Source organism: Sciurus vulgaris, assembly GCF_902686455.1.
Source record: "Sciurus vulgaris genome assembly, chromosome: 6".
In the NCBI taxonomy this organism is placed as follows: domain Eukaryota; kingdom Metazoa; phylum Chordata; class Mammalia; order Rodentia; family Sciuridae; genus Sciurus; species Sciurus vulgaris.
In genome coordinates, this window is record NC_136466.1 from 136,250,968 (window position 1) to 136,264,148 (window position 13,181).

Consider the following 13,181-nt stretch of genomic DNA (forward strand, 5'->3'; position numbering starts at 1 on the left):
TGGGAACTTAAAAATAAACAAACAAACAGAAAGAACCTTTCCTACTTATCACAGTGTAATTAGTTCTTTAAATACCACATGAAATAGCCTCTCCTAAAAATGTCTGTAATGACTATCATTCTTAGGATCTTAAATGCCCCCACAAAACCCGTTGGTCCCCAGCTGATGGAACTTTTGGGAGCAGGTGGGTCCTAGTTGGGAGACATAGTTCATTGGGGGTGTATACCTGAAGAGGACACTGAGACCCTGTCCTTTTTAATCTCACTTTCTTTGCTTCCTGGCTGCCATGAGTTGAGACATACTTTCCCCCGCCATGCACTTCTGCCTCATAATAGGCTCAAAAAGCAACAAGGCCAAGTGATATGGCACTGTGAGCCAAAGTAAACCTTTCCTTCTTTTAAGTTGTTTATCTCAGGTGTTTTGTCAAGGTGACAGAAAACTAACAAGAACCAAATCTTCAGTTACTATGAACTTTGAAGGAGGCCATGTAAAGTTAGTCATAGAAATGCAAATATTGACTCCCTTTCTAGAACCTTCAGTATATTCCAGAAATAATCTTATCTGGTCAAAGGGTAACACAGCTAGAGGAGGCACCCCTTGATGAACATTGATCTGCTTCCATATGATCGTTCTCTCTCAACATGTAATTGCTGTGAAGAAAGGGACTCTCCTCTGTTTCTTAGGTGTTGAGTTCTGAATCCATTGAGAGAGAGAATATAGCTGGCCAGGGAGATGTAAAAAGCATCGTCATTATAGAGGCTAGGATGAAGGATGTGGCTTAGATATACAACCACAGCAGACTTTCCAGGTATGAACCCCAGTGGTGGAGAAGCTTTGGCTCCCATGTGTAGATGGAGTGGGAAAACCACAGGCCTCTTACACAGGAGGAGCATGTACTGCTGAGCTGCCTTCCAAGAGACCAAAAGCAAAGCAGCATGTGTTCCTCACAAGGATAATCCCAGGGAAGAAGAGTCAGAGTGAATTTCACAGGCTGCAGTTCCTTGCCAGCTAAGTCCCTGGGGGTCACACTAGAGGCCAGGGTGTTACACTAATGGGTACCCTTCCACCCAAGGGAATGAGACAGGTGGAATAAATGCTGTACCTCAGCGCTACTGGGTGGCAGAGCCATGGGCCCCCATTCACGCTCCACACATGCTTGACTATGGTGGTGGTCTGTAATGCTTTTCTATCATTCTTTTTCTTTAACTGTGATTAGAAGAAACACATTACATAAAATTTACCATCTTAATCATGTTTAAATATACAGTCCAGTAGTAGTAAATGTATTCGAGCAACAGATCTGGAACTTTTTCACCTTACAACACTGAACTCTGTACCACTGAACAACCTCTTCCCTCTCTTCACTCCCTCCAGCTCTTGGTAAACTGTTCTACTTTGTTTTTATGGTTTTGACTACTTCATATACTCCCTGTGAGTGAAGCAGTACAGTTTGCCCTTTGTTGACTGGCTTATTTTGCTTTGCATGTTCTTGAGGTTCATCCCTGTTGTAGATGTAACAGGATTAACTTTTTCAAAGCTTGCATAATAGTCCCTGTGGGTAGATATCACACTTTATCCATTTATTTCTTGGTAGACATTTGAGTTGCTTTTACCTCTTGATTATTATGAATGATGCTGCAGAGAATAAGGATATACAAATATCTCTTTTAAATTTTTTGGTTATATACTCAGAAGCAGAATCGCTGAATCATAGGATGATTCTACTTTTAATTTTGGGGGCAGTTTCCATAATGCCTATTCCCACCAGTGATGCACAAGGATTCCAGTTTCCTCACATCATCACCAATGCTTGTTATTTTCTGTTTAATAGTGACTATCCTCATGGATGTGAGTTAGTAGCTCATTGTGACTTTGATTTGCATTTCTCTGATGACCAGTGACAGTCAGCATGTTTTCATACATTTGTTGGACATTAGTGTATTTTCTTGGTCTATTCAATTGCCTTTTTTTTTTTTTTTTTAATTTTGTTTTGCTCTTGTGTTTTGAGTTTGTTTTGCAGTGCTTGGGATAAAACCTTGATAGACAGGCACTCTACCACTGAGCTCCAACCCCAGCCCTAGACAGGCACTGTACCACTGAGCTCCAACCCAGCCCTAGACAGGCACTGTACCACTGAGCTCCAACCCAGCCCTAGACAGGCACTCTACCACTGAGCTCCAACCCCAGCCCTAGACAGGCACTCTACCACTGAGCTCCACCCCCAGCCCAAAATGCCCATCCTTTAATCAGGTTATCCGATATTCTTTTGTTTTTATTGTTGAGTTATAGAAGTTCTTTAGATATTCTGGATATTAATCCCCTTGTCAGATACATGATTTGAGAATATTTCCTCCCATTCCATAAGCCGTCTCTTCACTCTGTTGATTGTTCCTTTGACACTTCTTTTTATGCTACTAGCACCCACTGTTTTCACAACTAAGGAATCCTTTGGCTTATTTTTCTCCCATCACCCTCACATTTTGAAAGAAGTCTGTCTTCCACATATTTATCAAGTATTAATTCATTTTCAAAGAGTCAAAATGATATTGCACATTTCCTCATATTAAAACTGTGACAATTGAATGAAATTGTCAAGTTCCTTTGTTTCTTATCTATACTTACGTCATTCACTGTGCCAGTAACTTGATGGGTCAAAGTAGAAAGAAACGGAAAGGAAAGGTGATATCCTACCATTTAAATTCCATTATCTCTAAAATAGTGGATTCAATCGCTTTCTCATTTCTTTCTTTTTCGATGAATGCTGAAGTTACATGAAATAGGCTTTCTTTACCATAAATACCTGTGGATCTTTTCTGAAACAGAATAGTTTTTGTTTTATTGAAATAAATTTAAACCATATAAGAATATATGTGGAGAATAAACTTCTAGTGGTCATTCGCCACCTCTTACTATTGAGTTATCTCTCTACCTTCACAGTGCTGGGGCTTGAACCCAAGGCCTCCTGATGCTAGGCCAGCACTCTACTATGAAGCACACTACAGCCCATCTATTATTAATCATTCAGTGTATGTCACACCCAGCTGTGAAATGTAAAGGAAAAAAAAAAAAGACTAATTGACATAGTTCTTACTCCCAAGGGTCTTGGTGATATTCTCCAGGCAAGAACACACCTAAACCACCAGTGGCAAAAAATTAAATAAGAGCATTGCTTATTTACATGCTTACCATGGAATCTGAAAGAAGCCAGATGTAGACATTTTTTGCCAAATTTAATAAATTTATATTCTCAATATCAGTTATGAACTGGCATCATACCAGAATTAAACAGTATACTCTTGGGATGTCATTAGACTGGGAAGACAAATTATTGGCATATCTTCTACACTTAAATCGTGTCTTTTTCTTAGCCTGTAGATCACATTGGCAGGATAATGTGCTTTGGTTTGCATGGACTTACAATGTTGATGAGACTGTGGGAGGACAGAAATGAGAAATGGTGGTTTAGCAGATATTTTTTATTACAAAAGAGACCAGCCAAGTCAAGTCTACAGAGAGCTTCATCATCTTCTTTTCCAATAAAAGTTAGCTTCCACATTTAGGATATGAATGATATTATGAGCTCAAACTGGGACCAACACAAGGAAAGGGATCAGATATTTAGTTTTAAAAATAAAAATCAATGACTGAATGTTTTCTCTGATCTGATATGCAGATGCTAATTCACAGTAAATGGCAGGTGCTAGGGAAGAATAGAGTTACTTTAGGTACAGGGGAGTGAAGAGAGGGGAGGGAATATGGGGGTAAGAAGGATAGTAGAATGAATCAGACATTATTACCTCATGTACATATATAACTATACTACCAGTGGGATTCTGCATCATATATAGGCAGAATGAGAAATTATACTCCATTATATATGATGTATCAAAGTGCATTCTACTGAGCTGGGGATATAGCTCAGTTGGTAGAATGCTTGCCTTGTAAGCACAAGGCCCTGGGTTCAAATCCCCAGCACCACAAAAAAAAAAAAAAAGGTGCATTCTACTGTCATGTATAACTAATTAAAACAAAAAAATTAAAAATTAAGGTATTAAAAATTAAGTGTCTATTAGAGAGTATCTGTTTTCAAGACAGAACAATTTCATTTCAATCAATTCCACAAATGCTAAGTTGTTAAAAAAAAGGAGTTGTTTGTGAGACACACTTCCTTAAATATTCAGAGCTCATATGTCTTCTCTTCAGTAGAGGTGAAGCTCTCTGCATATGGGATGTTACTCTTAGCTATTTATTATCTGTACAATATTTTGTGTGTTACACATTTTCTCTTAGAAATGGCAAGGCTGAACCGAGTGTGGTGGTACACAACTGTAATCCCAGCAGCTCAGGAAGCTGAGGCAGAAGGATCACAAGTTTAAAACCAGCCTCAGCCATTTAGTGAGGCCCTCAGCAACTTAGCAAGACCCTGTCACCAAAAAAAATATTAAAGAAGGTCTGGGATGTAGCTCAGTGGTTAAGTGTCCCTGGGTTCAATTCCTGGTACCAAAAAATTAAATTAAATTTAAAAATAAATATATCTATGCATATATAATTATATAAATATATATATACACTACAAATGGGTGGAGTGTGTGTGTGTGTGTGTATATATATATATATGGAAAGAGATGGTCTCTCATCCTAAACTACATGCCAAACTATGCTGATCTTATTTTTTTATTCTTATTCTTTCTTTTAGTAGAAAAACTTTGTTTATTCTTATTTATTGTTATTATTCATTTTAGTAGAAAAGTGGAAGAAAGGGCATTAACTCCTGACATGTGAAGATGAATACAGAAGTTATTTATAAATGAACTAAAAATGTTTAACCTCGTTGGAGTCAGTTAATTGCCTACTCTTTCAATTTTTCATACTGACTTCACCTTTCTGAGGAACCCTTCTTTTAGTTCTTTGAAGTTGACCTAGTCATCCACTCACTCATTTGTTAATTTTACAAGGTATTGTTTATGCTGGAAGCGAAATGCTGATTTGGCACTTCCACTGCCACATCCGTGAGGCACTCAGAACAGCTCCTACCTCTTCATGTTCCCCACTGTGCTTTCCAGTGTCTGCTCCTGATTGGGATCTAATGGATCTTTACCACACTGAACTAAGAGCTCTGGCACTGGTACCATACTTTGAATGATCTATCACAGTTAAGCCAGATTCCTTATTTCTAGATTTCTGCTTCAACCATGCTACTGTGGGTGTAGACCTGTTCTCATTTTTCTGTACTTCAAGATTCCCAGATTGCTTCAAGATTGCTGTTCTAGACACTAAACATAATTGCAATCAACATTTAATAGTTTTAGTGCCCTTGTCACCTTCTTGTAGTGACTTGGAGTCCTTTCAATGCTTTTATATCATATCTGTCCAAACCATGGAATTTCTGATAAGATTTATCATTGGTCACACATTTTTTGTTACTGTGTATCCAGGTGACCCACAGACTACATAAATTGCAAATTGACAGGCTCTGTTTTGAGAATGTAGAGACTTGTGCTTGGCACTGGTTCTTGAGTCAAGTCTCAGAAGCATCCATCAGTCTTGGAGATCCCTGATCTGTCCACTGGAGGGCATGACTATCAGGACTCTGTCTCTCTTCTCCTTTTCTGCCCGCTCTTTGTTGCCTTGCCCGATTGTCCTTAATATGGAACTGTAATTAATATAGGAGGGTTGAGAACCACTAAAGACCTCAATGCAAACAGAACAGGAATTTTCTGTCTTGGTGTTTCAGAATGAAAAATAATAAGGAAATTCTAGACAACGTCCATAGCAAGTTTGATAACTGCCTTTATCATTCAGTTTTGGAGATTTAAAGTTGTATATACCATGTGGTTTTTCATAATTTGATTCTTTTTCTCTTTCTTTTACCAGGTTTCACCACAACTCATGCCAATGCAGCAGATCACAACTTGAAATAAGGAGTAGACATTTGCCCCAGGCTGCTAGTTTTTCAGTTTAAATACAAAGGATTTAATTGAAAGGATGTCAGGATCACAAGTGTATATTTAACAAGCAGTTTTTGACTAGTTTTCTTTTGGTATTTCAGGATTTATGCAGCCATATAGATTTATTCTCTCAAGTGTGCTAAGACACTTTAATGAAAAACAAAAGGAAAACATTTGTGATTATCTTATTCTTTTCTAAGTGCTTAGAAGGTTGTCTTTACCATTGGTGCTCACATTGGATGTATCTTTTTCATCTGTGCTGTGCTAAGTTATATACAGTATTTACTAAGATGGGCCCTAGGAAGAGTTTCATTGATATGCTTTCCCTATACCCAAATTATGACTTAGTACTTGTGAAAGAAAAATAATATATATGTGATTATGAAGAACACTTTCTTGACAACTGTTTTTCCTTCAACCTCCTCTGCTTTTGTGCCTCCTGTCTACCTAGACCATTCCCCTTCCTCTCATCCTTTTTGTAGCTAAATAGATTGCCCAAGAAAACAAGCACGAAGGTCTCTGGCAGGAGAAGTAACTGGTTTGTGGGAAAGACCAAAAGGTGTAGGATCTATTGGTGTTGATATCCCATCAAGAAGTTGCATCAATAAATATCAAACCATCATCTGTGCTTTACCTGGTGCTAAGGCTATGGGAAGAGGGCTAGAACCCTACTGATCTACTTGGATAGTTTTCCCTTTTTGAAACTGTGCAGTATTCCTTTTTATACAGTAGAATCTTTAAGATTACTTCCCTATTACTGAGGCCCAGTGAGCTACTTGTACAGTACCTCCTCTTAGGTCAAGGACGATGGTAGTTTATCACAAGTCCTTAATCACAGTGACAGCAGAGATTAAAAAAAAAATTAAACGACACATTCTTTTTAGGCTCTCATTTTTGCTCGGAAAAGATTCTAAATATTGAATGACTTTTCTACAGAGCAGTGGTTTTTATTCTGCCTAAGGTACTTCTTTTAATAAAGTACTTTTAATTCAGCTTTAATCAAACTGGGGAAATAGAGATGGAAAACCTTGGATGTGAAGAGTCAGTGAATTTTTAGTGTTGGGGGATAGACGTGGTGGATTAGGCTTGTAAGGGATGTTTCCTCAGTACCAGGGGGGTTGCTTCAGAAGCATCCTGGCCATTTAATCAGAGGAAATCTAAACACCCTGAAACCAGTCCAGACAGCTGGCCTCTGGACAGATGAAGGCAGAGTAACATGCAATATATCCTTCCTCTGGCAGGAATTTATGCAAGTTTTTAGGTGATGACTGTTATTGAAACTCACTCCTCTTCAGGTATGCCTACAGTTGTGTGTGTCATGTACAATAGTCAAAGAAGAAGAGAGATTTTTTAAATGAGTATCACACTTCGCACGTAATACAGCCTTTCTGTTTTACTGTACAAGTACTTACAAAAAGAAACCTTCTTAGAATGTACAAGGTCCATTGAGAGTAATATTTGTTCATATTAGAGTTATAATTTGAAAAAAATTATGTTATTGATGGTTGTTACATCTTCAAACTTACTTGCTTATCATTCCAGTCTGTTACTTTGTAAGATAATGTGATTCTAAAAATGTTCTAAACATTGGCAAAACCTAAATAGATGACTTAATATTCTTGATCAGTGACTACCGTGATGTTAAGAACTGCATTAAGAAATACAATAAAGATTCCAAATTGATAGAGATCAGTGTCCTTGTCCTGTTTCTCACTTGGAAATGGTGGGGCTGAAGGTGCAAATAATACAACAGAGGTTGTTAGAATAGCCAGTAATAAAGGTATGAGTTACCACTTTTAATCAAGTCGCTGCTTTTCTTCTTATCTTTCCAAAGAAGAGATATTGTTCTTCTAAAGCAAACAAATAAACCATTACTTAAATAAAGTCTGCACCTTGTTCCTTATCAGAGCCAATAGTATATTTGTAAAAATACTGAAGGTTTCATGTGTTAATGTTTTTGCTTTCATCCAACATTTTCCTTTATGATAGACATACATGAATTAATTTCCCAGTGGTTTGTTGAATTTTGTTGCATTTCAGAGTGTCTCCTGCTTGTTTGCCCAGCATATATCTGTGATGCCTCTCTAGAACAGACTCACCCCTAGCCAAAGAGTGTACAGGTTCCCAGGATATGCCACTTTTGGTCCCTCTCTGTTCACTCTGCTTATTCCCAGGTATTGTCACATGATCCAAAATGTACCATTCAGATTATTTCTCCTGCATTTAAAAACAGGAAGTGAGAGAGAAGTCAGTTTTCTTATTCTTCTCTGGCCACAAAGTCAAAAGAACATGTCTGGCTCTAATACCTACTCTCATCATCCATTACATGCACATACACACTACCAGCCAGCTGAGCTATTGTTGGAAAGAAAGAAGCTGACACACAAATACACAGAGGTATAGGGAGGAATCATCTGGTGATTTTGGTTTCATGTTTTGGTCCGAGCAATATTATGGTATAGCATTTTCAAAAGATGTCAGTCTTTTTGCAACCAAATAATTAATTACATCTTACAGAACTACAGTGGAAAACAACATATTCTCCCCATTTTAAAGATGGAGAATCTGAAAATAAGCTTTAGATACTTAAGACCTTCTTCCCTCCATCCATGTCTGTACATGAGCCCACAGATCTCCCCTTGTGCTTGAGCTAGTTCTTTTCACCTGCAGCCACAGATCTGAGAGGGACCTAGTCTCCTACAGAAGTTATACATAATATGAGCAAAGCTGATTGTACTTGGGCCCAGAGAACACACAGAAGAGCATTTGTGGGTGTTACTAGTGGTAGGAAGTTTGTTGGTAGAGAATTTTTCTTCTGATTTCAGTATGTGCATCACAAGTTTGGAATGGTATTCCATTGGACGTATAAGCAGAGGTTTAATCAATGGATGGCTTCCTTTGGCATCCATTGTCCATTGTTCCTATTTTTTAATGTTTTATGTCACCTGCCTATGAGAGGCCATTCTGCATATCAAATAGAGTTTAAGTAGAAACACCAATAAATATAATGTGATCTGAGTACACATATGTGTGATATGTGCTTCAAGTGTCCTGCCTGCAGGAAGTCAGTCATGTCCATGTTAAAATCATTCAGAGATGCACTTTGTGGATCACACAGTAACTCCTGGGAGACTGATGCCTGCATCCATCTAGGTACCAACTGATAAGTCAGTCCCTTATCAGTGTTCAAATGCAAATCAGGTTTGGTCATGAGGATTCATTATGATCATCATAACCCTGAGTGGGGTGCTTACTCTGGATGGCCCCCTTGGAACGGGCCTCAGGCAACTACATTCTGGCTCTTTGTAGCAGGACCCATAGTCATGTCAGTATTTACGAACTATGGGATGCCAGTGTCCAACTAAGTCATTTTGTATCTGATTCATTCGTTAGAAGCTGGGCATTCCACCTTCTACCCTTTATAAAGTTTGGGGGAGGTAATTAGCTCCACAAATGTGTAAAACCCCATTGTTACCCTTTAAGCTCCTTTTTTTTTTTTTTAATTTAGGGATTAAGAGGTTATGTTTCCCACTTTGTCTTCTCCCACTTTGTCTTCTTGTGGTTGGAACGCCCAACACTCCACATCTCTGCAAATGCTGTTTTCATCTCCAGCTTCCACCCAGCTCTGGTGCACACTTAATGTAGGGTAAGAGTTTAGCAGTTGTCTTACTGACTCTCAGCCACATATTTCAAAACCATGCACAGTGGTAAGGATTTTTTTTTTCCTAATCAGTTATACATGACAGTAAAATACATTTTTGCATTTTGATAAATCATACATAAATGCAGTATAATTTCTCATTTTTCTGATTGTACATATTGTAGGATCACATCAGTCATGCAGTCATATATGTACATGAGGTAATAATGTCTGTTTCACTCTATTGTCCTTCCTACCCCCATACCCCTTACCCTCCCTTCACTCCCCTCTACCTTATATAAAGTAACTCTATTCTTCCCTACCCTCCTCCTTATTGTGAATTAGCATCCGCATATCAGAGAAAACACTTAGCCTTTGGTTTTTTGGGTTTGGCTTATTTCTCTTAGCATGATATTCTCCAATCCCATCCATTTACCAGTAAATGCCATAATTTCATTCTTCTTTAAAGCTGAATAATATTCCATCATATATATACACCACATTTTCTTTATCCATTCACATGTTGAAGGACACCTAGATTGGTTCCATAGTTTATACAATTAATTACCAAATACCTGAAAAAATGTTCAACATCTCTAGCAATTAGAGAAATGCAAATCAAAACAGATTTCATCTCACTCCAATCAGAATGGCAGTTATCATGAATACAAGCAACAATAAATGTTGGTGAGGATGTGGAGAAAAAGGTACACTCATACATTGCTGATGGGATTGCAAATTGGTGCAACCACTGTGGAAAGCAATATGGAGATTCCTCAGAAAACTTGGAATGGAACCACCGTTTGACCCAGCTATCCCACTCCTCGGTTTATACCCAGAGGACTTAAAATCAGCATATTACAGTGATGCAGCCACATCAATGTGGATAGTAGCTCAACTCACAAATGTTTTTGGTTTTGTTTTATATGTTATTTATATGACAACTGCATGACTGACCCGTGGTACATTTCTCAATATATTCATTCAATCAACTGACTAGTTGAGAAGCTGAGTTATAGGAGTCCAGGCTTAGAGGATTCCCCTCAACTAAATAGTTAGAAATGATCTCTTAGGAAGAGGCAGGGGGAAAAAAAAGAGATGAAAGCAGGAGGCTGTTATAAAGGAAATAAAAAGAGACCTTCAATAATCACCTACATTTGTTTAACACTTTAAAATTTATAAAACACCCAGAATATGCTAGCTAGCTTATTTGATTTTCACAATAACCTGCCAGGGAGACGTTATTACTTCCATTAAAATTAACTTGATTAGTCTGAGAGAAGTAATGTCCGCCAGTTCTTTAATCAAATTAGCCTTTCAGGACTAATGGTGAATTTTGCCAAGGTAGTTAATGAGATGTGAATTAAATCCCCTGAATAGAACTAGATTTGTTGCTCTCTGGTAAGCTATAAAACAGAGTCCAAAACCTTTAAACCTAATGGGACAGGTATTCAAATTTTGTTTCCTCTGTCCACACAGCTCTTGTGCACAACCCAGTTTAAAAGGAAATGGATAGCTATCAAAGCAAAAGTGATAATGCCACCCACCACCAGGGAAAATGTTCTTGTAAAAGACTAGTAGTTACCTAGATTTGCTCCCATGAAAGACCTTGTGTAGGAACGTACAGGTAAGGAGGCTCAGGTGACCCCAGCAGGAAGGGTTGACAGGCATTGTTTTATCTTTGCAGCTTAACAACTTTGAAATTCAGCCTCCCTGGCATTAACCTTTATCAATTTTCAAAGTCAGAGTTGTATCTCAGACTCATACAGTTGAGCCCTCAAGATAAGGCTGATATTGGCAGCCTGAAATATCACTGGTGACATGGAGAAAGGATCACTCAGTAAGATCTTGTACCATCACCTCCATTGGGAAGGACAGTATCTGTGGAAAGAAGAAAATCCATCACAGATTTGTGGAGCCAGGGGAGTGGGAGCGAGTGAGGAGCCATTCGGGCTCAGCAAGACACATACCATATGAGAACATTTAAGTGTCACTGTCCCATTTATTTGAATATGACACCATCAATTGTAAAATGCACTCTGATTGTGTTTGTTTTCTTACTAGCTTGAAATTTTATTGTATCTATACATAAGATTTTTTTCAAGACTTCCTTTTAATCCCTGATGAATTTGCCAAGTATTCCCTGCACATTTAAAGCAAAGAAGAGTCATTAATGGATGATTTCTGCAGCTGATAGGAATCACCAGTAGTTAATGACTGAGAAAATACACCAGTTGTGAAGGGTCTTCTTGGTGACAAGAAGGGTCAAGGGTGGTGAAGAGGTCAGAGGACAGGTGGTAGGGTAGGTGAGAACAGGTACCTGTCTCCTCCTCTGGAGCCAGGGGGCAGTCAGAAGGTGAAAGCCCCCCAGACAATCGTAAGGTGCCATCATTGGTGAGATGCATCTCAATTTTGAATACTTGAAAATGAGGGAAATTGTTCATCGTGGAATCACTAAACTCGAGGTGGTTCTTCTAAGGTCTTTCTAGATAGCATAAAGTCTGATTTAAGGATAATTCAAAGAAAATATTATTACTTCGAAATACCTTTAGTACTGATTGCAGAAGATCCACAGGTACCTACTTTACAGATAAGAAACCGTTGATAAATTTATTAGTGTGTATGTTAGTGCTTTAAAACAGCTCTCCCAAGTCATCTAAGTGTTTATTATAGAATCTTTCCATCATGATCTGCCTTCCAGGTATGTCTCTGTGTTCTCCCATCCTTCACCCCTCACCGCCATTGTGTATACACGATTTCTACCTTAGTCCTATATAAGTATACTCTGTGAAGAATTTTAAATAATGCAATTAAAGTTGTTTAACAGATCACACACACTCAAGTACATAAAGATATAAAAGGTCAAACAAAGTTTTGAAGGGATACTTCCATTAAGTCAGTAGCATCAAACTGCATATGAGATTGTCAAATAGTAAACGATGCCACTTAGGATGGATGTGATCACTTTGAATACAGCTCAGGAAGATGAAGAATTAAAAATGATAAAACTAGGGGGAAAAGAATAAAGTGCCATGGAATATTCAACTTTCAGATGAGAAGTTGAAAAAGTGATTTAGTAAGAATTTAAAGAATGTCATGCATAACTCATAAAGAATGCCCCATATCTAAAATGAAAGAAGAAGGAAGAATTGAAACTAAGAGGTGTTCCTTGACAATGAGATATTTAAAGACAGGAATTAAATGACCTGTTTATTTACTTTCTTTTTCATTATAAACAAATTTGATTGTGTATATTTAAGATATACAATATGATGTTTATATGTTGGCAGGAGGTGAAGGAAAGGGAGCAGACAGGAGAGGTATTGGGTAGTCTGTTTTAAACAATGTTCTGGAATCTAGCATTCATGAAATCAGAATATTGAATCATGAATATTTCTACTGGCTTTATAATCTGGAGGTTTTTGTAGGCTTATCAACTATTTCATCATCCCAAGGAACCTATTAGCATATGCTTGGAAAACAATAAATACTCAATACATTTTTTAGCAAATAAATGAATAAACAGTGGATGAATTAATGAAAAATCATTCAATGACAGGATCATATTCAGATAAAATTTGTCTTTTTAAAAT

The 13,181-nt window shown here is 37.8% G+C and overlaps 1 protein-coding gene across 1 annotated transcript in view; it reads left to right on the forward strand.

The window, feature by feature from the left end:
• The window catches only part of OXCT1 (3-oxoacid CoA-transferase 1), a 133,705-nt gene extending 126,070 nt beyond the window's left edge, over positions 1 to 7,635 (forward strand). Inside the window, exon 17 of the mRNA XM_079145079.1 lies at positions 5,875 to 7,635. Within this exon, the coding sequence (XP_079001205.1) occupies positions 5,875 to 5,916 (42 nt within the window). The 3' untranslated portion in view covers positions 5,917 to 7,635. The remainder of the gene's footprint in view (positions 1 to 5,874) is intronic.
• Positions 7,636 to 13,181: the final 5,546 nt, after the last annotated feature.